At 41.9% G+C, this 22,280-nt stretch overlaps 1 protein-coding gene across 1 annotated transcript in view; it reads right to left on the bottom strand.

The window, feature by feature from the left end:
- The window catches only part of LOC124011136 (protein diaphanous homolog 2-like), a 610,415-nt gene that overhangs the window by 425,563 nt on the left and 162,572 nt on the right, over positions 1 to 22,280 (bottom strand). Inside the window, 4 exon segments of the mRNA XM_046324198.1 lie at positions 1,091 to 1,199; positions 4,960 to 5,096; positions 6,036 to 6,105; positions 6,199 to 6,273. Coding sequence (XP_046180154.1) covers positions 1,091 to 1,199; positions 4,960 to 5,096; positions 6,036 to 6,105; positions 6,199 to 6,273 — 391 coding nt within the window.

Below are 22,280 nucleotides of genomic sequence, written 5' to 3'. Positions count from 1 at the left end.
AACCATCGGCAAAACCCATTTTAATCACATTAACAAAGTCAGGATCCACAGCACCATCGGAAGGTTTTTTTTAAAGTATTCTAATTTCTTTTAACCTTCTGCATCAGCAAGGTAGTTTAATTTACTTCACAATTAGCGGTGGCTCTTTTCATTCGCGACAGTTTTAGGATTGAGGAAAACAATCATTCTACCTCCCTCCCTACTCCCCCCCTCCCCCCATTCCCATAGATCCACCACTCTGCACATTACAAATTATTTCACTAATTATTAAATACATGGTTTGCAGTGATTTGTTCCTCAAAATATTTGGAGTGCAACAAAGTGCCAGAGAAAGAAAAGTAAAATACAGAAGAAAAGACAGGTGTATTACTGTATGGCAGCCCTTTTCCTCTGGGTCCTCAGAGACCCACCTCGACAACACTGAGAAAAAGCTGAAAAATATTTATTACGAGGATGAGAAGAAGAAAAAACATCTCAGAAAGTCAACATCTCTCTTCTGGTCTTGTGTTATTTTTAGTCCTTTTTCAGAGTAGGGCTTCTCTAGTGAAGCAGATTATGATTATTAGGGCAGGAGAGAGAACCTTCAACGCATTTTAATAGCCCACAGTCGACTCAGTGTCAAACACTGGCTCCAAGCCGAGAGGCCATTTTTGTGAATGACACTGACTAGAGCCGAGTTCTGTCCATTGCGCATGACATGGCATACTTAGGTGATTTATTGTATTATGTGCATATATGTTAGTTTTAAAAAAGGTGTTTCCACAACTTGCCTCAAAGGTCAACAAGTTAAGATCATGGATAAAACTTGGAAGAGTTGCTCAAGTAGTTTGTGAATTGAATGCAGAATAATGTTGTATGACTCGAATCCAAGCAGACTAGCATTAAAAGAATACAGGCATTACAACATGTGATACTCTGTAAGTGGCAGGTTGAAAGAGTGTTGTGAATTGAAGAGGATAATTATGAGATGGGTTCTAAGTGAAAGATGTGGAGAAAGGGGTGCATGAATCAATGTGTGCATGTGTGTGTGTGTGTGTGTGTTTATGTTATATGAGTGTGTCTGTATCCAACAGGCTTTATATATACTGACCTGGAGCTGTTGGGCTTCGTGATTCTCCAGTCCCTCCACTATCGGCGCAAATCTCTCCTTGTTATTCCTCTCTGCTGCAATTGTCATGGCAGCCAGAATCTTATCCAGGCTGAGAGAAAGCAAATACACAAAAAAGTCAACAAGCGCCTTTATCACCCCACCGACAGGACATTTAAGATAAGATCATTTTCACCTCATCCCCATATATCATCTCGTCTCTCCCCATGTCATTGTCAGGGGCATTCTGTGGAGACCCAAGACAAATTGTTGTATTTGTTGGCAACACTGTGCATTGTATGTAACCAATTTAGCCGCCACAGTTCATTGCTCTGGTGATGCTCATACAAAGCCTGTGTAGCTGATCTCATCCACAGTAAAAATCTATTCATAATAAAATGTAGTTGATGATGCAAGAGCAGGAACAATTTATTACAGGGAAAAGAGTACAGATCTAACATATACAAACACATATTGTTGTTAAAGCAAATTAAACTATTTACAAGCGCTCACGGCACCTTTGCTGAATAAAGATTAGGCCCATTTCAGACGAAGGCATCACACTAAAGAAATATGTTGCTGTGCGCCTGCACACAAATGGGGGCTGCAACACAAGTAGGTGAAGTCAGTTTAAATAGCCACTTCAGTAAACGGCAAACAAAAGTTATTTAGCTGGCGTCACTTTATCACACCATCAGATCAGACATGGGGGCCTCTCTCATCGGGGTTGTAAATGCTAGGTTCGCTGTCATGCCTTTATCTCCTATACACAGGAGAAGCACAACAAAGACTAGGCGAAAGAGAGAGAGAGAGCTGCGTGGAAGCTTTTTTTTTTCTCAGCTCATTATTTTTTTTCTTCTGTTTCTCGCCTCTTTGCCATCCAGGATGCGCTGAAGCGTTCGTGGGTCCCCAGGGAGGAATGATGTCTCATGACCCAGCCATGCCTGTAATCCTCCCCATTGCTCAAAAATAGTCTTGCAAAGGAGCAAGGAGAGGGAAGATGTGGGGAGAACCTACACAGGGTGCACCCTGTCTACCCACCGAGTACCTCCCAACCCAGTGATGGCATGGGAGGAGGATGGAGGTCTGTTGACAAAAACGAGTCATTTATAGGACATATTAGACTGATGTGTGTTATGTGAGTTTGCCTCCATCCAAATCGTTGCACTGGGAAGGGGAAACTCTGCCAGGGATAAAATATGAATCAGAATTTTATATTTTACTGGAAATCCTAGGAAAAAAATGTGTGACCTATAACCATTATGTGAAGTATATGTGTGGAATAAATGTAACATATACAGTACCAGTCAAAAGTGTGGACACGCCTACTCATTCAAGGTTTTTTTCTTTCTTTTGACTATTTTCGACTTTGTGGAATAACAGTGAAGACGTCAAAACTATGAAATAACACATATGGAATCACGTAGTAACAAAAAAGTGTTAAACCAAATCAAAACATCTGTTATATTTTAGATTCTTCAAAGTAGCTTCCCTTTTCCTTGATAACAGCATTGCACACTCTTGGCTTTCTTTCAACCAGCTTCACCTGGAATGCTTTTCCAGCTGTCTTGAAAGAGCTCCAACATGTGCTGAGCACTCGTTGCCTGCTTTTCCTTCACTCTGCGGTCCAAGTCATCCCAAACCATTTCAATTGGGTTGAGGTCAGGTGATTGTGGAGGCCAGGTTATTTGATGCAACACTCCATTACTCTCCTTCTTGGTCAAATAGCCCTTACACAATAGCCCCCCTGTTGAAAAACAAATGATAGTCCCACTAAGCGCAAACCAGATGGGATGGTGTAACGCCGCAGAATGCTGTGATAGCCATGCTGGTTAAGTGTGCCTTGAATTCTAAATAAATCACAGACAGTGTCACCAGCAAAGCACACCCACACAATCACACCTCCTCCTCCATGCTCCATGTAGAGACCATCCGTTCACCTACTCTGCATCTCACAAAGACACGGTGGTTAGAACCAAAAATCTAAAAATGTGGAATTATCAGGCTAAAGGACAGAATGCCACTGGTCTAACGTACATTGCCCCTGTTTCTTGGCCCAAGCAAGTCTCTTATTCTTATTGGTGTCCTTTAGTAGTGGTTTCTTTGCAGCAATTCAACCATGAAAGCCTGATTCAAGCAGTCTCCTCTGAACAGTTGATGTTGAGATGTGTCTGTTACTTGAACTCTGTGAAGCATTTATTTGGGCTGAAATTCCTGAGACTTTTAACTCTAATGAACTTATCCTCTGCAGCAGAGGTAACTTTGGGTCTTCCTTTCCTGTGGTGGTCCTCATGAGAGCCAGTTTCCTCATAACACTTGATGGTTTTTGTGACTGCACTTGTAGAAACTTTCAATGTTCTTGAAATGTTCCAGATTGACTGACCTTCATATCTTAAAGTAATGATGGACTGTTGGTTCTCATTGCTTATTTGAGCTGTTCTTGCCATAATATGGACTTGGTCTTTTACTAAATAGGGCTATCTTCTGTATACCCCCCCGTACCTTGTCACAACATAACTGATTGGCTCAAACGCATTAAGAAGGAAGGAAATTAACTTTGAACAAGGCACACCTGTTAACTGAAATGCATTCCCGGTGACTACCTCATGAAGCTGGTTGAGATAATACCAAGAGTGTGCAAAGCTGTCATCAAGGCAAAGGGTGGCTACTTTGAAGAATCTCAAATATATTAAAATAAATATTGGTTACTACATGATTCCATGTGTTATTTCATAGTTTTGATGTCTTTACAATTATTCTATAACGTAGAAATAAAGAAAAACCCTTGAATGAGTAGGTGTGTCCAAACTTTTGACTGGTACTGTAGAAGAATGGAGCAGCATTTTTCTATGTGATAGGAGTGATAAAGCTGCAGACATGTGCAGGGGGTACAGACATAGTGGTTTTAATGAAGTCGCTTTGGATAAAAGTGTCTGCTAAATGGCATATATTATTATATTATTATTAATGCTTGTTCAAACTGTAACTTGAAAAAAGCGCTACATCTGCTTAACTCCTCGAGTTTGCCCTTTGATTCCGTCACTTGGTTTGTGGTGTTGACAATGAGCCAAAAGTGAGGCCTCTGTCAATCAGCTGTGCCTGCTTAAACATGGCTGTGATCATTGGAAGGTTTGAGACAGTCGTCTTCAACACACACATCTTTACATTCCTACATTGAACATAGCAGGGGCCAAAACTATGGTCCCGCAGACGCATTCAGAGGAGCTGATATGCGAAAAACAGTTTTAACTGGGTTCTCGTATTCGTCAGTTTGTTTATTTTCCTCTGCTGCATGCAGACCTACTTTGAAGTGCCATTGTTATTCTAGTCCAGCTCTGTGGCAGACACAATAAAAAAGAGCTCTGCTGGATTCAATTTATAATCTGTCAGCGAAGCTGTGTGTTCATGGCCAACAACACTGAGCACTTAAATACATTACACAGCCCAAACTGCTAAATCAGAACATGTTAACTGGCAGTGCACCGATACAGCTCAAAGCCCTTGCTGCAAATGCAATGAGTGCACAGAATGTATTGTGCTGGGGCCAATGACAGATTGTCTACAACACAGGAGGTTGGTGACACCATAATTGGGGAGGATGGGCTCATAGTAATGGCTGGAACGGAAATAAATGGATCCATGTGTTTGATACCATTTCATTCACTCCATTCCAGCCATCATTATGAGCCGTCCTCCCCTCAGCAGCCTCCTGTGGCTTACAAATATATTTCGTTAATCTCGTAATGTACATGACGGTATTACGTTGCTAGAGGGAGAAGTGGGGAGGAAGACAATGCATGAGCACAGAGAGTGACATTGAGGATATAATAATGGTGGATGATGCTAATGAAGTATGGTTGCAGTGAACTTACATGTTTTCCTCTCCAATGATACAGATGGCAGAGAGGATCTTGACGATCTCAGTCATCATACTGGTCTGTTTGGGGTCAATGGCCCTGGCCAGGAGCAGCAAGCTCCGCTCATCTTCCAGAATCCTTTGTAGTCCGTACTGTAGGCATGTAAGAGGAAGAAAAGAAAGGTGTCCATAGGGTATAAATTAATGAGAGCATTTGCATTCATAGAGATCGCTCACTTACAGTTTTTTTTAAAGAACCACTAACTTTACAAAGAACCTCTAATATAAGTAATAGTTAGCCCTAATTCTCTTTTAAAGAGGGACATAGAGGCCAAGGGAAAATTGAGATTATGATGAATTAAGCCAATTCAGGACAGGGCTGTGGGGACAAATACTTATAGTCCTCTACTATCTTTAAATCTATCTCAGATTCAAGCAATGGGCATACTTGACCACGTATGGGGATTTTATAAAGGGTAACAATATCAATAGCTCATCCATCCTTGAACAATGTGCTACTTTTGAGAGATGAGACAGTGCTGCTTCCCAAAAAGGAATAATTAAATACTTGGTGACAATGGGCTCAACATGGCAAATTAGCTCCGCTTTACGTGCTCGTAATAGCACTTGTCACAGTCCAGCCATTCTAGATAGGAAAAACAGCCAACCTGGTCTCATCATACAGGATTTTGAGATGACTACATACGGAGTATAAAGTGATATCACTTTTTATTGATTTCCTTTCTACCGCTCTTGCTCCTTTTCAATGTGAATAAGACTTTATTCCAGGATTGCCATTGAAATTGAGGCATTGAAGCTGTAGAAATTCAGTCTATGTTTGGAGCACTTTAAGGTGAATACAGAACCACCTCTGCACTGTACTGTCCTTCTTTTCCCACCTCGGATTACTTTGAGTCGATGTAAAAAGGTAGAATAAATTATTACATTGATTGTTCAAGTGGTTGAGGGCCAACTTTGGGTGCCAATTGAGTCCTGCTATATAGCTATCTAAAAACACTCAGGAATCAAGAAAAACTGCAGTAAGTAGAACTTTTGTCATGAAAGTCTAGGACCAACCCAACAAGTACAAACCTTATTGTTCATGAAGGCCTTGAGACATTGGATCAGCTTGTGCTGGTTTCTTTTGTCAATACTTTCTTGCCTGAAAAAGAGTTGAGAAAGGACAGGAATGATAGATTTAGACAGTATGTAGAGGATATTGAGAAGAAAAATAGTTGAAATGTAAGAAGCTTACTGTTTCTTATCCAGCAACTTATCCAATGCATCCAAGAGGAGGCCCAGTCCTTCATGGCCAAAGTTGTTCACCCAGCTAGGAACAATTTAAAAAAAAAAACAGTCAAACTAAGTCAGACAACGTACATACTGTAGTTCGGAGCCAGACTAACAGCTGTTGAATCATACATAAAAAGTAATTGGTGGTATTGGTTTCATTGTCATTGAGGAGAATGATCATCTCCACAAAAATTGTCTCTATTTTTCCTGGTTATTTCTGTGGAGAATCTATTGATGAGAGATAGAATCGCCAATCAACACAGCCCCCTTTTTTTATAACACTAAATGCTAGAATGTGTATCACATAATCATTTACAGGTAAATTAACAACCATCCATCATATGTCCTGCTCCTGTGGTCTAGCAGTGTGATTCTAGGCCCCCAGCAGCATGCTGTAGTGCCACCAAAAGATTAAGCAATGCAAGAAAGATAACACTGTAATCGATAATGGATCGCGGGAGATAATTGGCAATAAACCACAAGCGTATCTGGAGACAGCAAATGATCCAGTGCAGATGAGACTGTTTGTCAGCGATGGGATATGTGGAGGAGAGTGAGTGAGGCAGGGGCTGACCCCCCGATCACACCTAGATTATGTCATTAGCATCACTTGCTCTTGCCGCTCGATTGTCAATAACACAAAACGCATTGAGCAATTTGTAGCATTAAAGGGACGTAATTCAATGAGTTATTTTGCCTTCTTGACAATGATTCAACGCAATAAGAACATGCATATTAAAATCATTTGTATTGACTCGGCAGTCAGAGAAGACCCTCGATTAGGAACGATGCTTACTGGCCCGAGGCTGTTTCTCTGAGGTGAAGTGAGGTATTTCTTTGATCTGCAGCAAAATTAATGGAGAATTATTAAGACTACTGAAGCCCTCCGAACCCATTCCTCAAAATGCATTACCGGGCCAAGCCCAACTCAATTTGTAACTTACTACCATTACGCTGTAAAGTACAGCATAATGATCTTCTTTGTTATAAAACCACTCAGCATAATGTCCAAAATGTATAACTCTGTTTACTGAGGTGAGGTTCAATGTTTGCCACTTCCCTTCACGTGATCTGCTTTGCGGCAGGCAGCTTATTGCATGCAAACACAGTTAGCTAAACCCGATAGCAAAAATGTGATCTCGGGGAAACAATCGAGCCCCGCTCAATGTAATGCCCAATCATGTGCTGTTTATGACAGCCGACATCAATACGGAGGTGGTAGGAGCAAGTGACTTTTCGTGAGACATCAATACGGAGGTGGTAGGAGCAAGTGACTTTACGTGAAACATCAATACGGAGCTGGTAGGAGCAAGTGACTTTACGTGAGACATCAATACGGAGGTGGTAGGAGCAAGTGACTTTACGTGAGACATCAATACGGAGGTGGTAGGAGCAAGTGACTTTACGTGAGACATCAATACAGAGGTGGTAGGAGCAAGTGACTTTACGTGAGACATCAAAAAGAGGGGAAAGACGCGACATGGTTGATGGTGACGCGAGCGCTAGGGGAAATTAAGCAGATATCTGTGGAGAGGTATTCTGATTATTACACAGTGCTCTGTGTGACCTGAGATGCAGCCGCCGATACCGGGTGGTCGTATACAATGTCTCGGAGTCTAAAACAAGCGGCCGCAAAAACTGCCATGACAACCAAATGAGATGCATCAGGTGATCACGTTCGTAGCTCAGGCAGATTACATTGATTGTGTGATATCACACAATCCGTATGGTTGAAATAACCTGTGCCTCAACATATTCACTTCCTCAACAAGCTGGGAAGTAAACAAAGCAAAAGCGTTGCTACTTCACAGAAAACACTGTCAGCTGGTTAAGTGAAGATGCCTTCTTTCCTCCTGCATGTTGTCACAAGCTTTTATTGTTTTGAAGCAACTATCTCTTCACTGCAGGGAAATCAAGAAGCTTTCGTTTGGAGGTGACTAAAGTGTATGAATAGTGGAGCTAGGATTTAAAGTGTGGGTCCAGGGTGGGTAGTCTCATCCTGTCTGTATGTCTGTGTCGTCTCTCTATGTTCTCCATCCGTCTGTCTGGCTGTCCATCGCTCTGTCCGTCTGTCAAAGCTGCAACAGCACAATAGGCAAATAGGATCCAATTCCCTTTCAGCTTCTTCCTTTAATCAATTTGTGGCATGAATTCAAGGATCTCATTATTTTGGGGTGGAACTTGTTCATGAAATATTGATGGATATAATCTTGCAGTTAAGTGTCAACAAATTGTGTTACTTTCCACAATCATGTACAGTACATTCCGCTGCCAAAATGAAAAAGTAATATAATAATAATAAAAAACCATTTGTTGTATACTATTTCTGCTGGTAAAGACACAATTATGCTGTTTTTATGTTAGGTGCCACAAATCCCAGAACTATATGAGATGATTTCAGTCTGGACCCAGAGCACGGATGCAAACGTAAACAATGTGTTGATAATGCTTATTTGCGCACGGCATAGAGATATATAAGGAATTTCCTGTCTGTTCAGATAGCAACAAATCTTCTACATTTCGTTTCCTATGTCAGCTTCATATTTTGTGTTAATCTTCCCTGCCAACAAGAATAGTTATTGGGAGGCAATAATAACTAATACTTCATCTGTCTTCAAGTTCCCAAATGGAAACATTTATACATCTGACCTTTGCTGCCACCGTGTATGTAGCTCACGAACAAGGCAATGCAATTCCCTATAATGAAATAATAAGCTGCCGTGGTGTGTCACTATCAAGTATGCCATATGTGGTGTTGAATGGATTTACTGAGTGGTGTTAATCATATTGCTACAGACAGATTTGGCATGGGAAATGTAATTGATGCTGGAGAGAATGCTTTGCTTTTGTGCAACAGCCAATGCAACCGACTCGACTGGAATTGTTCATTGCTGACTGTGGAATCTGACACGCATTCAGTCTTTCTGTCTGACTGATCAGTTGGCCTGTGTTGTGATGCTTTAAGGAACATTGATTTCAGCCAGTAGCCCAACATTGTTCAGTCTTGTTGTGTTATTTAATTGGGACTGGCATCGGGGAGTATTGTGTCATTGAGAGCAATATATTTCATATTGTATTATGGGCTGAGCCATACCTCTGTCCCACTCTGCCACTCCTGACCCATTCAGCACTGCTGCATTCCACTTGAGGCCTTGAGCTCTTAGCAACAAATTGCTCTTGACATTAGAACCTGAAACCGAGCACAGGGAGACTTCCAGCCTTATGATTCTGCATTCTGAAGTCTACAGCCATTTCCCACCAATCGACGCAATGGTTTACTGAAAGAATCAGAATAGCACGCCCAATGGGAATGATGTCAAATGCCCACACATATAAATCTGAAATATCTAGAAAAGTTCCACTTATGACTAATTTGTACAAAGAACATTCTTCCAGGAGTCTTGACGGTCTTCCAGGTACGTTTTGGCAAACTTTAGACGACATGGGTCTCGTTATGTCTAGTGAAAACTGAAAACTAAACCCTTCATTCCACAGTAAGAACCTCATACCCTAAATCCGTAAACACAGGCACCCTCATACATATAATCCGGACCAACCTGCCCTCTAAATACACCTCTGCTGTCTTCAACCAGGATCTCAGCCATTACTGCCTCATTGCCTGCATCCGCAGTCAAACGACCACCCCTAGTCACTGTCAAACACTCCCTAAAACACTTCAGCGAGCAGGCCTTTCTAATCGACCTGGCCCGGGTATCCTTGAAGGATATTGACCTCATCCCGTCAGTAGAGGATGCCTGGTTATTCTTTAAAAGTGATTTCCTCACCATCTTAAATAAGCATGCCCCATTCAAAAAATGTAGAACTAAGAACAGATATAGCCCTTGGTTCACTCCAGACTTCGCTGCCCTTGACAAGCACAAAAACATCCTGTGGCGTACTGCATTAGCATCGAATAGCCCCTGTGATATACACAGGCAGTTAGGAAAGCAAAGGCTAGCTTTTTCAAACAGAAATTTGCATCCTGTGGCACAAATTCCAAAAAGTTCTGGGACACTGTAAAGTCCATGGAGAAAAAGAGCACCTCCTCTCAGCAGCCCACTGCACTGAGGCTAGGAAACACTGTCACCACCGATAAATCTACGATAATCGAGAATTTCAACAAGCATTTTTCCACGGCTGGCCATGCTTTCCACCAGGCTACTCCTACCCCGATCAACAGCTCTGCACCCCCCACAGCAACCGATCGCTACCTGCACCTACCCGCCTGTCCAACATCACTACTCTGGACGGCTCTGACTTAGAATACGTGGACAACTACAAATACTTAGGTGTCTGGTTAGACTGTAAACTCTCCTTCCAGACCCATATCAAACATCTCCAATCCAAAGTTAAATCTAGAATTGGCTTCCTATTTCGCAACAAAGCATCCTTCACTCATGCTGCCAAACATACCCTTGTAAAACTGACCATCCTACCAATCCTCGACTTTGGCGATGTCATTTACAAAATAGCCTCCAATACCCTACTCAACAAATTGGATGCAGTCTATCACAGTGCAATCCGTTTTGTCACCAAAGCCCCATATACTACCCACCATTGCGACCTGTACGCTTAGATATAAATATCTAGGTGTCTGGTTAGACTGCAAACTCTCCTTCCAGACTCACATTAAGCATCTCCAATCCAAAATAAAATGTAGAATCGACTTCCTATTTCGCAACTTAGTCTCCTTCACTCATGCTGCCAAACTTACCATCGTAAGACAGACTATCTTACAGATCCTTCACTTTGGCGATGTCATTTACGAAATAGCCTCCAACACTCATCAAATTGGATGTAGTCTATCACAGTGCCAGCCGTTTTGTCACCAAAGCCCCATATACTACCCACACTGCAACCTGTATGCTCTTGTTGGCTGTCCCTCGCTTCATATTCGTCGCCAAACCCACTGGCTCCAGGTCCTCTATAAGTCTTTGCTAGGTAAAGCCCCGTCTTACCTCAGCACACTGGTCACCATAGCAGCACCCACCCGTAGCACGCACTCCAGCAGGTAAATTTCACTGGTCATCCCCAAAGCCAACTCCTCCTTTGGCCACCTTTCCTTCCAATTCTCTGCTGCCAATGACTGGAATGAATTGCAAAAACAATCACTGAAGCTGTCAGAGCAGCTTACCGATCATAGCACCAGTACACAGCCCATCTGTAAATAGCCTCATCCCCATATTGTTTTTTTTTCTTCTCCTTTGCATCCCAGTATCTCTACTTGCACATTCATCTTCTGCACATCTATCACTCCAGCGTTAATGCTAAACTGTAATTATTTTGTCACTATGGCCTATTTATTACCTTACCTCCCTAGTCTTCATACATTTCCACACACTGTATATACATTTTTCTATTGTGTAATTGACTGTACGTTTGTTTATCCCATGTCTAACTCTGTGTTGTTTGTGTCGCACTGCTTTGCTTTATCTTGGCCAGGTCACAGTTGTAAACTTGTTCTCAACTGGCCTACCTGGTTAAATGAAAGGTGAAATAAAAAAAATAACAAATAAAAAATATCAAAGGTCAAGCACGGAGATGGTAGTGTGATGGTTTGGGGATGCTTTGCTGACTCAGGACCTGGACAACTTGCAATCATTGAAGGAACAATGCATTTTGATCTGTATCAGAGAATTCTAAAGGAGAATGTCTGGCCATCCTTCCATGAGCTGAAGCACACTTTGGTCATGTATCAAGACAAATCTAATGTTTTGGAATGGCCAAGTTAACGTCCAGACCTAAACCCAATTGAGATGTTGTGGCAGGACCTGAAAAGAGCAGTTCATGATCGAAAACCACCAAATGTAGCTGAGTTAAAGTAGTTCTGCAATGGCCAAAAATTCCTCCACGGCGATGTGAGAGACTGATCAACAACTACAAGATGTGCTTGGTTGCAGTCATTGCAGCTAAAGGTGGCACACCCAGTTATTGAGTGTAAGGGAACAATTACTTTTTTACACAGGGGCATTGGGTGTTAACTTTTTGTATTACATAAATGAAATAAGTATCAACATATTGTTATTTGTTCACTCGGGTTCCCTTTATCTAACATGACTTTTTATGCTAAAATAGAGAAAACTAAATAAATATATTTTCACGACATATGCTGTAAAGGGTATAAACTGCAATGTAAATCAGTCATGGTGATAACAAGAAAATGCTGAATAGCAATGACTGCAGTTAGCACGCAACATCTCCATTTTGCTCTTTGGTCAGACAGAAGATGTTAAATTCACATTCTCAAGAATGATACAATTTCAAATTTGTCCATATAAAACGTTCATCAGTATCCTCAAACAATTGCCTGTCTGAAAGGTTATGACCTTTGCAAAACCAAGGAAATAGTGTTGAGTAGCTAATTAATGAATAAAAAAATACATACATCTTTGTGAATAAGACTTAATGAATGGCATAGCCTTTCCACACCCTGACCATGACCTCCTGGATATCTCCGCTGCCCTCTGGGCATCAGATGTAATATACAACACAAACCAGGAAGGAGAAAGGTCAAAATATGAAACACTTGGAAGAATGATTAATATAGAATGTTGTGTTCTCAATAGGCACTGATGGAAAGAAAGAAAGAAAGAAAGAAAGGAAGAAAGAAAGAAAGGAAGAAAGAAATGGGAACACAGAGATGGCATTGTGTTAGGAAAAAAGGGTGTAATTGAGACGCAAAACCAATCATTTCACTTGGTTTTTTCTTCCTTCAAGTGGATTGAAATGCTCAGATGTCCCGACCACACACAGCTCTCAAATGAAGTACACTTTTACTCCACTGCCTCCTCTGTCCTCTCTCGCAGATCCATTTTTGATGACGGGACATAAGTTGGTCCACCCTCCATCCACTCAGATACGGTACCAGTTAAAAGTTTGGACACACGTAGTCATTGAAGGGTTTTTTCTTTATTTTTACCATTTTCAACTTTGTAGAATAATAGTGAAGACATCAAAACTATGAAATAACACATAAGGAATCGTGTAGTTAACGAAACATTTTTAAATAAATAAAAATGTATTTTAGATTGTAGATTCTTCAAAGTAGCCACCCATGGCATTCTCTCAGCCAGCTTTTTTGAGGAATGCTTTTCCAACCGTCTTGAAGGAGTTCCCACATATGTTGAGCACTCGTTGGTTGCTTTTCCTTCACTCTGCAGTCCAACTATCTCAAATAGCCCTTACACAGCCTGGAGGTGTGTTTTGGGTCATTGTCCTGTTGAAAAACAAATGATAGTCCCACTAAGCGCAAACCAGATGGGATGGTGTATTGCTGCAGAATGCTGTGATAGCCTTGCTGGTTAAGTGTGCCTTGAATTCTAAATAAATCACAGACCGTGTCACCAGCAAAATACCCCCATACCATCACACCTCCTCCTCCATGCATCACGCTGGGAACCACACATGCGTAGATCATCCGTTCACCTACTTTGTGTCTCACAAAGACACGGTGGTTGGAAACAAAAATCTCAAAATTTGGACTCATCAGACCAAAGGTCAGATTTCCATTGTCTAATGTCCATTGCTCCTATTTCTTGGCCCAAGCAAGTATCTTCTTATTATTGTTGTCCTTTAGTAGTGGCTTCTTTGCTGCAATTTGACCATGAAGACCTGATTCACGCAGTCTCTTCTGAAACAGTTGATATTGAACTCTGTGAATAATTGAACTGTAATGGACATATCTTCTGCAGCAGAGTTAACTCTGGGTCTTCACTATTATTCTACAATGCAGAAAATAGTACAAATATAGAAAAAGCCTGGAATGAGTAGGTGTGTCCAAACTTTTTTCCAAACTTTTGACTGGTACTGTAGGTACGGGGGGGGGGGGGGGTGAGAGCAGAGAATATAAGTAATTATCTTTGCTTTGAACACAGTGACAATGGGAGCGCCCGTACCCTGTAGAAACCACTGTCGAAACCATGTAGAAAACACTGCAAATGCATGGCTAATTTCACACCGGGGAGAGTGGACAGCACCAGGCATCGGTGGAGTGGTCATGTGATTGACTACAAAGACACATTAACCTTCCTGACTAGCAAGAGAGGGAGGCAACAGGGATATTGGATTTCAGAGAGTCGGACAGGGTGAAAGCCCAGCGGCGTACTCCGAGGGACAATAATCCCGGTGTCAGCACCCTGCGAATATGATTGCCTGGCATCGGAAGTGTCCGACGCCTCTACTGGCATTTGAGTCTCAGCAAGATACCCCCCCCCCCCCATAAAGAGATGGTGGTCACAAAATGACTGCACATCAAAACCCACAACATAAATTAATGTTCCAGGGATGTGGAGTTAAGGGAAGGAGGGTGGAGGTGAAGGTGGGTGGTTGAGTGCAGACAAAGAGAGCGCCGAAGGCAGCAACATGTGTCAAGGGAAAGTGAAGAAGCAACATCATGATGAAATCAACTTAGTGACATGGGACAGGGGGAAAGCTCTGCGCACTTCCCCAGACACTTCTAAATGACCCCCCGCGGAGTGCAAAACACTCCTGAAATTTGCAATTATCTCCTAAACAGCACAAGGCTCCTCCTGCGCAGATGATAGAGGGAAGTGGAGGGAAAAACTACTGTGGAGTTACTAAAGCATTCATGATTGATCAGGCCCATTAATTGAAATGGGGCTTGTATATAGCTATACCTATGTGGAAAATCTGAGGATGAATGCCGCGGTTTGATGTGTTGAGCAGTATAGGACCTACACAACTCCAGATCCCTCACCCCCTAGTGGGTTGCTCTCTTTTTATCTTGACAGCCTGTAAAGGAATCATAGTGCCACCTCCCTCATCATAATGATAGAATATCTTTGCAAAGAGCTGCTATATACAGTGGGGCAAAAAAGTATTTAGTCAGCCACCAATTGTGCAAGTTCTCCCACTTAAAAAGATGAGAGAGGACTGTAATTGTCATCATAGGTACACTTCAACTATGACAGACAAAATGAGAGAAAAAAATCCAGAAAATCACATTGTAGGATTTTTTATGAATGTATTTGCAAATTATGGTGGAAAATAAGTATTTGGTCAATAACAAAAGTTTATCTCTAAGTTTATATCTATATAACTTTGTTATATACCCTTTGTTGGCAATGACAGAGGTCAAACGTTTTCTGTAAGTCTTCACAAGGTTTTCACACACTGTTGCAGTGTGGGAAGTGTTGGATGAGAGCGAGAGGGAAAAAGGATACAAGGTAGTGGTGGTGGCCCATTCATTCCTCCATGCAGATCTCCTCTAGGGCAGTGATGTTTTGGGGCTGTTGCTGGACAACACGGACTTTCAACTCCCTCCAAAGATTTTCTATGGAGTTGAGATCTGGAGACTGGCGAGGCCACTCCAGGACCTTGAAATGCTTCTTACGAAGCCACTCATTCGTTGCCCAGGCGGTGTGTTTGGGATCATTGTCATGCTGAAAGACCCAGCCACGTTTCATCTTCAATGCACTTGCTGATGGAAGGAGGTTTTCACTCAAAATCTCACGATACACGGCCCCATTCATTCTTCCCTTTACACGGATCAGTTGTCCTGGTCCCTTTGCAGAAAAACAGCCCCAATGCATGATGTTTCCACCCCCATGCTTCACAGTAGGTATGGTGTTCTTTGGATGCAACTCAGCATTCTTTGTCCTCCAAACACGACGAGTTGAGTATTACCAAAAAGTTATATTTTGGTTTCATCTGACCATATGACATTCACCCAATCTTCTTCTGGATCATCCAAATGCTCTCTAGCAAACTTCAGACGGGCCTGTACTGGCTTAAGCAGGGGGACACGTCTGGCACTGCAGGATTTGAGTCCCTGGCGGCGTAGTGTGTTACTGATGGTAGGCTTTGTTACTTTGGTCCCAGCTCTCTGCAGGTCATTCACTAGGTCCCCCCTGTGTGATTCTGGGATTTTTGCTCACCGTTCTTGTTATCATTTTGACCCCACAGGGTGAGATCTTGCGTGGAGCCCCAGATTGAGGGAGATTATCAGTGGTCTTGTATGTCTTCCATTTCCTAATAATTGCTCCCACAGTTGATTTCTTCAAACCAAGCTGCTTACCTATTGCAGATTCAGTCTTGCCAGCCTGGTGCAGGTCTACAATTTTGTTTCTGGTGTCCTTTGACAGCTCTTTGGTCTTGGTCATAGTGGAGTTTGGAGTGTGACTGTTTTAGGTTGTGGACAGGTGTATTTTATACTGATTACAAGTTCAAACAGGTGCCATTGATACAGGTAACGAGTGGAGGACAGAGGAGCCTCTTAAAGAAGAAGTTACAGGTCTGTGAGAGCCAGAAATCTTGCTTGTTTGTAGGTGACCAAATACTTATTTTCCACCATAATTTGCAAATAAATTCATAAAAAATCCTATAATGTGATTTTCTGGATTTTTTCCCCCTCATTTTGTCTGTCATAGTTGAAGTGCACCGATGATGAAAATTACAGGCCTCTCTCATCTTTTTAAGTAGGAGAACTTGCACAATTGGTGGCTGACTAAATACTTTTTTGCCCCAATGTAATATTGTAATAAAGTGTTTAGTTGTATTCATGCTTTATGGTTATTTCCCTTTCTTTTTTGCTCTTTGTGGATTCCACCACACAACAGGAGTTCTTGAGGGAATCCTGAAAGTTAACTCACAATATTTCTATCTAGATACTTTTCCACTGCCCCTAAAAGACAGAGTAGTTTCTGACAGCGGACCACTGTGAACTGTCATTCCACAGAGAACCACATGCCTGGGCAACATGACAACGTCCACAAAAATTATATATTTAAACTACTATAAATAGAAGCTCTGCATTGACAAAACGATAAACAAGGAAACGGAAGTTGTAGAAATTGCAATGGCCATGGGTTAGTGGATGTAGAGCAATAGCATGACAATTATCCCCCTGTACCTGTGCCGTAATCCCATTTCTAACTAAATCAATATGGAATTCAAATCAGATACGTGCATTATGTATGCCTCGCTCCAGGGCTCCTGTAGATATGGCTACCGCTGAGGTTAACATATGGTGTCATAAAAATAAATGGGCATCTCTCTTAAAATGTGCTCAGTCACTGAGGACATTTGGATCTTTGGCTCCTTTACTGCCTCTGGGGAAAAAAAGGCTGCAATGAAGTCGGCGACGTGATAGTTTTAATCTAGCTAACCCACTCTTTTCTGAGTGTGTAGAAATTATAGTGGAATGTACAAGAAATGTTAACGTGAAAGATTGCCTCTTAATTAAGCATGGTTCATTATCAATTGTAAAGTTTAAAGCAGGCCTGTCTGTCACAACTTTTTGTGTGCTCTACTGTTCATGATAATCTAGTTTTTTTTAAATATTAAAAAAATCAGTTTAGCCAATTTATTGCTGGAAATTATTAGAATGGGAACAGAAAACAAATGGGGAGAGTCAAATAAATAAATTGGGTTAACTACAAAAACAACAAAATTGCAATATCAAAATCCATGCCTCTTGGGCCCATGCAAAGATTATTTTCTAATTTCCAAAACCTATTTCTCCTTAACAAGTGCCAGTGCAAAATATGGGCTTGTCTGTAGCCTAGGGGGGTGCAGGACAGTTTATAATAACATTTGGAGTCTGGAGAGTCAAGTCCCACAGCATAGACGACCCTGGCTGAGTTCTTCAAACCCTTTTTCACTCCATCACCATGGTAAAACAATTTATTTCACGGACCGAGAGGTGAAGTTTTGATAACTTTATTTCTTACTTCCTGGAGTTTGATAGTTTGGTAAAAATCAAAAGGCAAGTTTCCATTACGTCCCAGAGCGGAGCTGGGAAGGGAACGGCAGCTTGACCCAAAAAGGCAGTGCTGTGACTATCTTGCCCTCTCTGTGCTTGTAGGAGAGCTTTTCAAATACTCCATCATAGAACTCCAAGAACACGGACATTCTAAAGCTAGCCGACATGAATATTATGGCTTTCTGTCTTGGTTACAACACATTTGGCCATAAGATTTAAGGCTTTGGGAACGTATTTCCTGACAAATATGCCACTGAAATATGAGAAAGCACAATATACTTTTGAACCCCTTTGAAGACATCGTGTTTTATAAAGCCGTATATCAACTTTCTTGGACCGGCGTCGAACTTGATTTAGCTGTAGAAAAAACACATTCTCTCCCCTCGCTGTAATAAAGCATCTCTGGCAGACTGGGCTGGCACCTACGTGTCTTCCCAAACTCACTCCAGAAACATCTGTCAACACAGTGTTGACTCTTTATTACATGAATACACTTCCATAACCAGGCTTCAGCTCTCAGCTTGAGGAGACTGTCAACCTGGCTGTAATAAGCCATCATCCACTGAACATTGTGGTAGATCATGTTTTAGTGGATTTACATTTATTTTCTGTTATTTTACCAGGTAAGTTGACTGAGAACACGTTCTCATTTGCAGCAACGACCTGGGGAATAGTTGCAGGGGAGAGGAGGGGGATGAATGAGCCAATTGTAAACTGGGGATTAATATGTGACCGTGATGGTTTGAGGGCCAGATTGGGAATTTAGCCAGGACACCAGGGTTAACACCCCTACTCTTACGATAAGTGCCATGGGATCTTTAATGACCTCAGAGTGTCAGGACACCCATTTAACGCCCCATCCGAAAGACGGCACCCTACACAGGGCAGTGTCCCCAATCACTGCCCTGGGGCATTGGGATATTTTTTTAGACCAGAGGAAAGAGTGCCTCCTACTGGCCCTCCAACACCACTTCCAGCAGCATGGTCTCCCATCCAGGAACTGACCAGGACCAACCCTACTTAGCTTCAGAAGCAAGCCAGCAGTGGTATGCAGGGTGTTAAGTAATTTGTCATTGTAAATTACAAATAACTACTATGTTAGCTTTGGTGACATGTCACTAAAATGGCTCACTCTCAGTTGGTTATTCAGCAAAATACAATAACTAAGTCCTATATTTATTTAAGGTTGGTCAATATGACTGACTATCGGGAATATAGCTGCTGTTTTCAAAAATGGAGTATATTTGTCATTTTAGACATGCCTTTTTTCTCCAAACGTCAAGAAACCAGCTTTTGGGATTCAGCAAAGACCTTCGACAAAGCTGTTATTCCAAAGAAATTTACACCAAAGCTTCTCTAACAAACAAACTACAGACATGACAAAGTGTATTGGAGGTCATGTACGTTTCAAAAGTGTAACTTTTCTGAAAACCATCTTTCACAGTCAGTCACTTGGTGGGTGTTTAATTGTTTCTCAGTCAATCATTTTGTTATCTTCGGTCAATCAAGGCTGATGAAGCGCCTCGTGGAAAGAAGCATCCCCACTTCAAAGCTACTATTAAGCCCATTACCAGCGCTATGCGTTACCTTCTGTAGTGCATGGCTACAGGCATTAAGCCAGGGTAAAGCTGGTGAGACCGAGAGACACAGACACCCTGGCAGTAGCTGTGAGATGACTACAGTACAATGCTCCATCTTGACTCTCCAGCCCTGACCCAGAGAAGGAGAAAACTCCTAGCGTCAGCAGCAATTCACAGATGCCTGCACACAAAGGCCCACAAATTGCCACAGAGAAATTGTCACAGTTATGCTATGAAGATTTTCCCACATAATGAAAAGTTGGTGCCAAGTTCAATTTTGGTCTGAATCTGTCTGGAGGATCTGAGAGTCGAGCACATTTTATATGGAACTCACTGCTGGGATTTGAAGGGAGTCAGACTAATACTAAAGGCTTAGCACAAGGAACTCCAAAGCTGGGCCCTTAAAAGTGTGAAGCAATGTGTTCCCTGTGTAGGACCTAAGAACGCTCTTACTTCCTCTTTTAAGTTATTGGTGGAGTATCGGGACAGGTAGAGGTAGTAGCTCAGAGGGGGAGAGCTCCAACTATGTTTGTCACGTCCTGACCTTAGTTCCTTGTTTTAGTTTCTATTTTAGGTTGGTCAAGGCGTGAGTTGGGGTGGGCATTCTGTGTTGTTCTAGTTTTGGTTTTCTATGTGTTTGGCCTGGTCAATCGTTGTCGCTGGTTGAGAACCATACTTAGGCAGCCTGTTTTTCCCACTTGAGTGGTGGGTGATTGTTTTCTGTGTCTGTGCTTCCTCCATACAGAACCATTTTGTTTTTCGTTTCTCTTTCACTTTGTTATTTTGTATTTTCGTGTTCAGTGACTTTTCATTAAAAATTACGAACACTTACCACGCTGCACATTGGTCCGATCTTTCATAGTCCTCGTCAGAGGAGGACGAATCGCGTTACAATGTTGTTTGAGAGGAAAATGATCCCCACTAAGAAGTGAACTTAGTAGTGGGAAGCGAAGCCTGAAAAATATAAATGTACATGACAAAATCCTGTCGAGTTTGTGCATGAGTGGGTGTGAAAAGAAGTTTAGAAATACTTATTTGCTTTTGTGATATTCAATTCCTGCACTTCTGCTGCCAGCCCTGTTGCACTTCTCTCACACTGTAACACCATAAAAAAAATCACAATACGACACTACCACACTTTAACTCCCTATACATAAATGAGAAAATAAGAGGCTTTGATTATCTGTGAGTTGGCATCTCGCATCAAGTCAGTGGATTAGAAGTTAATGAATTACCACTCGTTGGAAAGTGGTGAGAGCCGGCGTCGTGACAGGTCTAAATTAAGAAGTGAATATCCAAATGAAAGAATTAAAAAGGGCTTAGAAAGAAGTGTGAGATGAATAATTGGTCAAGGAGTAATTGTTTTACAAAAGAGGGGAGTGGGGGGGGGAGAAAATGGCAGCTTGAGGAAACTGGAAGCATAGAGACGGATGGGGCTTGCGGGTGCTTCGGGCGATGCCATCTGTGAGGGAATGTTGGAGGGCTGCTTGCCACACATCTGTTTTGGACTGACTGGGAGACGAGGGGGGATGAAGGAACTGCAGCACCAGCCCTGCAGCCACCTGGGCCGGCAAACAGGTGCACAGCCCAGCCAATTAAACTATTACACAAACACAGGCCACCGGGAGGACATTAACTGGCTGTGGCGCATTACAGAGCAACACAAGTCTCTCAGAGAAAAAGACTAACACTACTACAGAACTAGAAGCTTTCACTTTTTCTGCTGAGTTAAGGAGAGGTAATGGGGGAGGGAGGTGCCTGGCGATCCACAAACAGCACTGTTTTAATGAATTTCTAAGTCCCACTTATTGGTCTTTCGTTTCTTGATTGAAAGGTATAGCAAGCATTCTTAAAACACACAGACGAAAGAAAACAAAGCATTCAAAGTAGTTTTGTATAGCCGAGTTTAGCGTTGATGGTCTATAACTGCTTATGGAAACGTGGTGGAATTTTGTATTGGTCAAATAGGTGTGCTGTATTGACCTTTCTCGCTGTGTTATCTCATGCCACAATATATATTTCTCACGTGGTCTCTGAAAATACAGGTAACTTCCAAAATTAAGAAAACACCTAAATAAAGTGTCTTAATAGGGCATTTGGCCACCACGTGCCAGAACAGTTTCAATACACCTTGGGATATATTCTACACGTGTCTGGAACTTGTAGGTATGCAACAATATTCCACCACAGGAAATGCCATAATTTGGTGTCTTGTTGAAGGTGGTGGAAAACACAAAATAATTGTTCCAATTGGGTTGAGATCTGGTGACTGAGACGGTCATGGCTTATGGTTTACATCGTTTTCATGCTCATCAAACCGTTCCGTGACCACGTGTGCCGCTGTGTATGGGTGCATTGTACACCAATGGAGCATAGCCATGATAGCCAAAATAATGGCCAACAGGATTGAATGTTAATTGTTTAAATAACTCAGGAACCACACCTGTGTGGAAGCACCTGCTTTCAATATACTTGGTATCCCTCATTTACTCAAGTGTTTCCATTATTTTGGCAGTTACCTACCTGTAGGTTACGCTGCGCTGAGTGATCAGCAAGGGTGGAGAGAGTTGAGCTGCATGTAATTATACAGTTTATCAAAAATAGGTATACAGATAAAACACCATACTGCCCTGTGTTCATTTTTCACCTCAAACTACATTGCCAAAAGTAGTTATCAGGTATTTGTATAGCAGTACCTTAATAACTATAGAATACCGCTACCACGGAATCACAATCTGATAG

The sequence above is a fragment of the Oncorhynchus gorbuscha genome, linkage group LG23 (assembly GCF_021184085.1).
Source record: "Oncorhynchus gorbuscha isolate QuinsamMale2020 ecotype Even-year linkage group LG23, OgorEven_v1.0, whole genome shotgun sequence".
Taxonomy (NCBI): Eukaryota; Metazoa; Chordata; class Actinopteri; order Salmoniformes; family Salmonidae; genus Oncorhynchus; species Oncorhynchus gorbuscha.
This window is presented reverse-complemented; position numbering and strand designations above follow the sequence as displayed.